This window comes from Cherax quadricarinatus, chromosome 28, assembly GCF_038502225.1.
Source record: "Cherax quadricarinatus isolate ZL_2023a chromosome 28, ASM3850222v1, whole genome shotgun sequence".
NCBI classification, from domain to species: domain Eukaryota; kingdom Metazoa; phylum Arthropoda; class Malacostraca; order Decapoda; family Parastacidae; genus Cherax; species Cherax quadricarinatus.
The window spans coordinates 9,751,073-9,759,510 of NC_091319.1; the positions used below are offsets into that span (position 1 = coordinate 9,751,073).

The 8,438-nt window shown below is 34.4% G+C and overlaps 1 protein-coding gene across 3 annotated transcripts in view; it reads left to right on the top strand.

Moving 5' to 3' along the window:
• The window catches only part of LOC128693154 (pecanex-like protein 4), a 104,738-nt gene extending 98,568 nt beyond the window's left edge, over nucleotides 1–6,170 (top strand). For all 3 annotated transcript variants that reach the window (XM_070089385.1, XM_070089384.1, XM_070089386.1), the window contains 2 exons: nucleotides 3,111–3,260; nucleotides 4,192–6,170. In XM_070089385.1, coding sequence (XP_069945486.1) covers nucleotides 3,111–3,260; nucleotides 4,192–4,350 — 309 coding nt within the window. In that variant the 3' untranslated portion in view covers nucleotides 4,351–6,170. The remainder of the gene's footprint in view (nucleotides 1–3,110; nucleotides 3,261–4,191) is intronic.
• The last annotated feature ends 2,268 nt before the right edge of the window (nucleotides 6,171–8,438 follow it).

An 8,438-nucleotide genomic window follows, 5' to 3' on the forward strand; every position in this document is an offset into this window, starting at 1 on the left:
AGCTGCTGTGTTGAAAGAAGAAAGATTAAACACTTGTTTCTCAAAATAATTTCCAATAACTGCAGTTTACCTTCTTTAACGCTTTCAGGGTTGGTGTCGTACTAGTACAGCTGCATGCCAGGGTTGGTGCCATACTAGTTCGCGTAAATTCTAGCACCTTCAAATGTAGCGAGAGAAAGCTGGTAGGCCTACATATGAAAGAATGGGTCTGCATGGTCAGTGTGCACAGTATAAAAAAAATCCTGCAGCACACAGTGTATAATGAGAAAAAAAAACTCATACTGTGTTTTTCGTTTAAAACAGTGATTTTGCAGTGTATTTTCATATGGTATTTATGGTTTTATTCCCGTTTTCATGGTCTCATTTTATAGAATGGAAGACATATTACAGAAACTGAGATGATTTTGATTGGTTTCACAATGAAAAGTACCTTGAAATTGAGCTCAAAGTAGCAGAAATATTCGATTTTTGCCAGTGTTCAAAAGTAAACAAATAATGCAATGCATCCAATTCACGTCAACTGATGAGTCTAATATTCTTTCACAAATGCACTGATATTATTTATACCACTTTTACACTAATCCAGTAGCCTGCATAACAGTAAATCTTCTATTTTTGTGAGAATAAAAGTTCAAAGTGGAAAGCAAAAGAAATGTAAGAGGGGCCTGGAGATGTGACTAATGAACAGAGAAAATGTTATTTTAGTGCCAGGAATGTCTTTCTTGTTTATTCTGGACTCTATTTTTCAATTGGCAATTTTTGAAATTTGTGAGAAATTGTCAAAATTGCCAATTTCTGACCACTTTACTGGATAGTTGAAATCGGTAATTAGCTGGTTTCTTGTACTCATTTGATAGAACAAATGGAGTTCTAACGAAATAGCTATGATTTTTGTCGACTGGTACATTGGAATTAGCCGAAAATAGGGCTCAAAATGAGTGAAATTGCCGATGCATAAACATTGTTGAGACCACTAACTTCGCGAGAGCATAATTCCATAAATTTTCCATCAAATTTCATACTTTTGGTGTCATTATGATCAGGAAAAGATCCTCTATCATTTCATAAGAAAAAAATAATTTTTATTTTTTTGGAAAAATTTTGGACCCTGAGAACATGTTTAGGAGAGGCCTCTCAACCCTGAAAGGGTTAACGAAGTGTCTTCCATATATTTCCATTCTGTTAATTAATATTCTTCAGCACTGACTGTACAAAAAAAGGATATTACTATTTAAATTATTATATTTATATTTACCACTGAGGTAGGGTGATTCCCCCAAAAAAGAGGAAACACAGTCACCAACTTTCTGATTCATTGAACCAGAAATACTCAGATATTACAATTTAAATACCCCTCTGAACAGCAACATCCCCTCCTATCCTTCAAAGTGCAGGCATTGTATTTCCCACCTCTAGGACTCAAATCCAGCTAACCAGTGTCACTGGATCCCTTCATAAATAGCACCTTGCTTGCACAGCAACAGCATGTCAAATCCTAAGAGCTACTTGTCTCCACTCCGATTTAATACACTCGTACATGCCTGTGGGATTCTCAACCCCTTGCCACTTGAAACCCCTCACACCCTCTCTCTAACCCTCTCTGGGACAACACCTACCCCTGGATACAAATGGAACAAAGGTGACAAGTAGAGAAATTAGACACAATTGCATGAAGGATCTTTCTTGAGTCACTAACTGAAGAGGCCTGTTCCACAGGCAAGATGTCTCAATTATGGTCCTCTCTGCCATTGTATCTTTTTTTCTTCCTCCAACCCCATACCTCTCTTTCATTTCACCCTCTATTTATACACCCTTTTGGTCATTCTATTCTTCATCCTTTTTAAATGACTTGCCTACTTACTTATATCCTTCTCTGCTCTTTGAGTTATACCTTTCATATCCCCACATGGCCTTCTAATGTCTATGCACTGAATTATCTTCATAATATTTACACTACACACTGCTCTCACACATATCTCCACTGCCTCCAGCCACCTTCTTACTGCAATGTTTAAAGATGATGCCTCACATCCATATAGACAGTGTTGGTACCACTATACTCTGGTATTTTCTTTTTGCCTCCAAAAAGAATCATCTTTCTTGCCACAGATTCCTCAACACTCCATTTACCATTTTCCTTCTCATCTATTTTGTTGTTCTCCTCATCTTTCGTAGACCCATCTGTTTACACTTCCAGTTCCAAATATCCAGATATGTACTCTCACTTCTTCCATACTCCCTCCCTTTAATCTGATATCTAATCTTTCTTGTTCTCATCAGCTTTATACGAAGTACTGGACCCATCTGGGCCATCAAACGCAAGGAGTGGTGAAGAATCAATTCTCTGTCTGCTAAGCACTAGACAAATGCAGATTACTCTTTACAAACAATTCAGAACAGATAAAAGACTAGGATATCTACTTAGTGAGCAAGAATATATTTACAAAATGTGTGCACTTTGTGTGCTTGTTCTTGTCCTATATTGCCTTTTTACATAATGTGGTTCACTTGCACAAAGATGCTTTGTAAATATTTTTAGTTATACTGCTAAGCCTGTGTATCAGATAAATATGCAGTAATAAGGAAATAACATAAATTTAGATTTAGAAAATTACAAACACTAAAAAGTAAATGTAAGAGGGCAAGAAGCTATGGAGCACCTTCAGGTAATGCTGCTGTGTAATAGTGAAATTGTAATGGTTTGACTCATCTGATTGACCTAGGCTTAATTCTGGGCAAGGATGAGATATACAGGCAAATTTTCCTGTTCTAGCAGTGAATAAGCACTTTGAGTGTTTGACTGGGTGTTTGCTTGCAATTGTGTCACATCCTAGGGAAGGGTGTTAAGGACCCCTGTGGAAATAGACTATACTGCTGGGTTACTGACACTCTGGGGTTAATAATGAATCTTCTTTATTATGATAGTGCTCCTAAGCTGATGGGATTGTGTGTGAAAAAGTGTTACTATTAAAATATGGAGCCATTCATAGACTGAAATTTGTATTAGAAAGGCCCCAGTTGTGTAGGGAGGTGTGTCTTAGAGTTTGAATAACAAATTCTTATTGCAACAGTTCTATGTTTTGAGACACTTAAGATTTTTTTTTTTTTAGGGTGTATACACATCACATCTTTTGACCCTTGGGGAAGCAGATATAGCTGTTGGACGACTGGGGTGTGAGACTGTAAGAGGTCTGTGGGCATCTCTGGTTGCTGAGCTGCTATACCTCACCAACGACGATGATGAACGATACTCCATACAGGTACACGTGGCAGGTGTTCATGTTCATTGGTACTGTGCCATATTTATAAGCACCACATGTTAAATATACAATACTGTATGCAAGGAAGCCTCATTGAATATGTGGGAAGTCAGAGGGTAATGTGAACTTTGATGTCAGCACACTTCTGGAAAGACAGTGATTGAATGAATGATGGTGAATGTGTTTTCTTCTTTGGGTCAACTTGCCTTGGTGGTATATGGCCGTTGAGATAAAAAATAATTCATCACACTGGCCATTTCCTAATAAAGTAGGATAGTAAGAAAAAAGAAACACATTCACCATCATTCATTCACTAGCTCTCTTGCCAGAAGTGAATAGACATCACAGTTCAAATGATTCTTTGAACTGCAGAACCTCCCACTCCTCCAGAGTGCAAATGCTGTATTTACCACCTCCAGGATTCCAGTTTGGCTAATCAGTTTCCCATCTGTTATTATTATTATTATTATTATTATTATTATATTCATAGGGAAGCACTGTACCTTTAATGATGATAAATACAGCACCTGGGAAAGAGAGGGGAAGTAACCATGGCTGATCTAAGGAAGGGGACAGTAATTCCAATTCCTTGGCTCAAGAGCCCTTTTCCAGCATCAAAGTACCTCTTCCTCCAGTAACTTAAAGGTGGTTGCTTTGACAGTAAGGCTTATAGTAGCTGCATCCTGAAGTTAGACCTTTATCACAACAATAAGAGGCATTATAACCAGTTGTTTAACTTACCCAAAGTCTGTAATTGTTAATCAGTTTTTATAATTTGTGATTGAAAATGCAGAGCCCAAAATTAGATTTGTGAAAGTTGCTCCACCTTTTTGAGAAATAATTACAACAAGAGGATCATGCATGAGACATTTCACTTTAGGATGTTGATGACAATTGTTTTTATTTCAAATTAATTTTTTTTTTTTTACAGGCTCAGCCAGGTCTGTTACGTAATTTAACTATTCAAGCTGCAGATCCTCCTCTTGGGTATCCAATCTTTTCTACCCCACCTCTACGCCTGGCTGTTGTCTGGCTCAATGCTACCTATGAAGAGGTGCATTCTGCTGAACAAGAGAGAAAACAGCACTAGTAGTGATTTGTATTTCCAGTGTTAAACATTTCTAAAGATTATTAATACAATAAATCAATCTAGTTTTGTGAGTCTCTGCTCAAGTTACATGTCAAGACTTACAGATTCCCATCTCAAGAACTGTTTGCAAACTGTTCCTTATCCTATATTATGATCATCAGGGAAAGATATTCGTTTTAAAATATCAAAGTCATGTAGTAAATTATCAATAAGTATTATGTTTTTATTTTGTTTCTTTTAAATGTTGTGTATGCATTGTGATCATAGAAAAAATATTGTCATTTTCTAGTTCGTTTATAATTTACTGAACTTGCTTTTGTGTTTTCACATTGGCTTTACAGTTTAAAACAGGTTGAGGTCTCCTGCCTTAGAATTATACAGCATAATGTGATTTTGCAATTACTTTACATATACAGTTTGGCATATTTTTATATGGTGTATAGGGGTGGAAGGATTTGCTTATGGTTAATATCTGTAATGTGTTTAGAAAAAATTCAAATACTGCATATGCAATTACATTAAAACTGTTATACAATGTTTTGCTCTTCACCCTTGTAACCATATGGTGGCACAAGCAATTTGTGACATAAACATCGCCTCAAACCTCCTAGTGCATTTTTACTATCACATTTTTTAAGGCTTTAAAGTTGTATTTGCACAATCCGCACCAAGATTTTATTTTTCTACAGGGGCTCAGTTGTTTTTTCTACTTATCATGTGGCCCTCGTGATACCATATTCACTCGTGTATATAGTATATATATTTATTTATTTATTTATTTATTGAGAAATGTGATTTGGGTTATTTTTACAATACTCTTATGAAATTATTTCAGAATTGGTGTGTATGTGCCTTAGAGTAATGTTATATACAGTACTGTATGAATTTTAGCCATGTAGTCCTCTAGTTAGAGTTTTAAGATCTAATAATAGTTTATATTTTTATAGAAGTGTGGAAGTGTTTGAGATTGATCTCTCACGTGATCTTAGAAAAATCGCTTCAAAATTAGTAGGTATGTGCTTTAGCATTGTGTCATATGTTGTAGTCCTTAACAGTTTCAAAAATATTAGTAGTTGAAATTTGTAAAGGTAAAATTGAGTACATCAACAAGGTGAGGTACATGAGACTTCAGAGCAGTGGATACTTTTATTAATAATAATGTTTTTCCCACCTTGAGGTTTTGTTACTGATTTAAAGGCCCTACAAGAATAAAATATTGCCATTAGTAAAGGTATCCACTGCATTAAGGAGAGAGGGCATGAGATATGGGCCTTTAAATTGTAGAAGGAATAGTTATAGTATGCTGTGAGTTTTAGTTTTTACTGTACCAAGAGTCAGTTCAAGGGATACTTTGATGCTGGTGAAAAGCTCTTGATCCAAAGAATTGCCACTATTTTCTTCCTCAGATCAAACCTGATTACCTCCCATTTTCCCAGGTGCTGTATGACCCACACAAATTTACTCCTCCATCCCTCCCTAATAGTGTAATAAAAACAAACTAGGGGTCTCAATAATGTAGATATAATTAACTAGTTTTGTGTGTATGTTTATTGGTACTTGTCAGATAAAAAATTTTAACTTTCTTAAAGATTTGGTAGAGTATTGTGAAGACATCTGTTTTGGAACAATTCTGTGATAGTAAAATTATTGTGATATAATTATGACTCATAGAAGCAATTTATAATTATTAGTGAATTGAATAGTATAATAAGCAGTTGATACAGGATACTCTGTATTATTTATTAATATTTTTATATATTTAGTTTACTTATAAATCACCCAAACCTTACAAATACACCTAATAAATGTTAATATATGAATTATATTTAAGTAAAGTTCCTAGTTTGGCATATATTTGATTTATTATAATTTATTATTTAATTTAAGTTATTAGTGAATCCTCTGTAAGCCATGTCTGTCATAAAAGGCAACTGAAATTCCAGGAGCAAGGGGCTGGTAACCCTTCTCCTCTATAAATTACTACATGTAAAGATAATTTTTTTTTTAGGTCACCCTTCCTCAGTGGGAGACGACCAGTGTGTTAAAAAAAAAAAAAGTTATTGGCATACATAAACAGACCTGGGAATTGAGATTCACGACATCTCTGAAAGTTGTTGTTCTGCATCTTCTTTTTCTGTTCTTGGGCACTGAAGCTCTTCAAGTTTCTGCATTCATGTCCAGCTAACTTATATATTGAATTAAGGCTTCAACAGTGTCTTTTTCACTTTTGACATTGTATTTTCAGTATCGTGATATGCACCTTTTTGTGCGATTGCATATTAACTTATAAAAAAATTTCATCATTATAGTAAGCTCTTTTACTGAAAATTGTAAGTTAGCTTTTGCTTACAGTGAAACTCTCAACTTTTAATAAACTATATTATGTGCTGTGTGACATTCAGACTTTTACACAGGCTTCGTAAATTACTATAAAGGTAATTCACACAATATTGCCATAATTGTGGTTTTCATGTATCGGATTGACTGATTTTTGAAAAAAAAAAAACAGAATGATTTAATCTGTGTCTGGATTGAGCCTTGGTATTACGGGTAGTGAACATCACATATCTGTCCCTGCAAGAAAGGTCCCCTGATGATGGTGAGGGGTTCTTGATCCAAGGAATTTGACCTCTTCTCTTTCCTTGGATGAATCCTCATTGCTTCCCATTTCTGTATGACCCCTAAGTGTTAAGCGTTCTCTCACCATGCATGTAATATAATTGTGTACCAGTACATACAAAATTATTTTGGAGATGTATATCAGCTGACTTTTGAGTACAGTATATATGTTACAATAATTACTATTATACTCTAGGAGTGAGTCACAGCTTATGTGTAGCTAGGCAAATTAGCCACTTAATTACAGTTAAATTACAAAATACATAAATCCTAAATTACCATTTTTTTTTACACAGAAAATGATGTACGTACAAATAATTGCTCTTTCTACTGTTCACTATTTTGTAATAATATCAGTGAGACAGACAAAATACATTGTTCCTCTTCACAGTAGTAAAATTTGAGTTTCATTGATAGTAAGTAATCTGCTTAAAATGTCAGCATAAGCTTTTAAGCTTTCTGTATAGTTTCTGTATCCAGTGTATAACATAATACGAAGATCTTTATATTTTGGAGTATTACGTGGAAATTTTACTTATAAAGCAGTCTACTGTATATTTTAATGTATATATATTTTCCTGTATATTTTATATACTGTACTTTATATAAGTGCACTGTATAGTTTTGTATATGTAATACTTAATTTTACATATACATAGTTTATATTTGTAAATTATTTAATTTCAGTTATTTATTTAGTTGTTTTTCTTATGTTCATAAAGTACATAGGATGAATTTTTGTTTTATATATATGTATGTGGTGTTGTCAGTATCAAGAATTTCTGCTCTTTGTAAATTCCCTTTTTAAAATATACCTATACATTTTATTTTCAAGTATAATTATGAGGTTCACAGTCTTTAGGCCCACTAATTTTGCTGATACTGTATTTAAATATGGCATGGTGTATTGTATTTGTATAATATATCCTTGCATACCAGCCTTGCATACCAGCGGCTTTAGCAGCATGTCTTGTTTACATTAGCTTTCATGTATTTTCACAATATAATCATACCCCACTTTGTCATTTTGGCCTATGTCAAATTCACACACCACTTTTCTAGAGTAAATCTCAGTTCAGTGATTATTATTATTATAATCAGAAAAGTGCTAAACCTACCAGCATACAGCACTGCAGTGTAGGAATTGATGCAGGATCTAAGGATAAATAAGGGTAGAGATGACAATAAAGGTAAAGTTAGGAGGGGCTGTGAGGAGTGCTAAAGGAAGGATTATCAAAGAATAAATCAGTTGCTGTCAAGAAGTTGAAGAAAGTCTTTTACGTCCGACTTTACGTCACTCAGTAATGTCACCTAGGTCATATTATTTTTAATTGTGTTAATTATTCTTTAAAAAATATGACTAAAATGTGTTTTAAGTGTTCTTTAAGGTTTAGCAATATAGTCTCCTCACTTAACAACATGCTCGCCAACCACTTTATGACCAGCTCTCCAACCAGTAGGCAAATCTA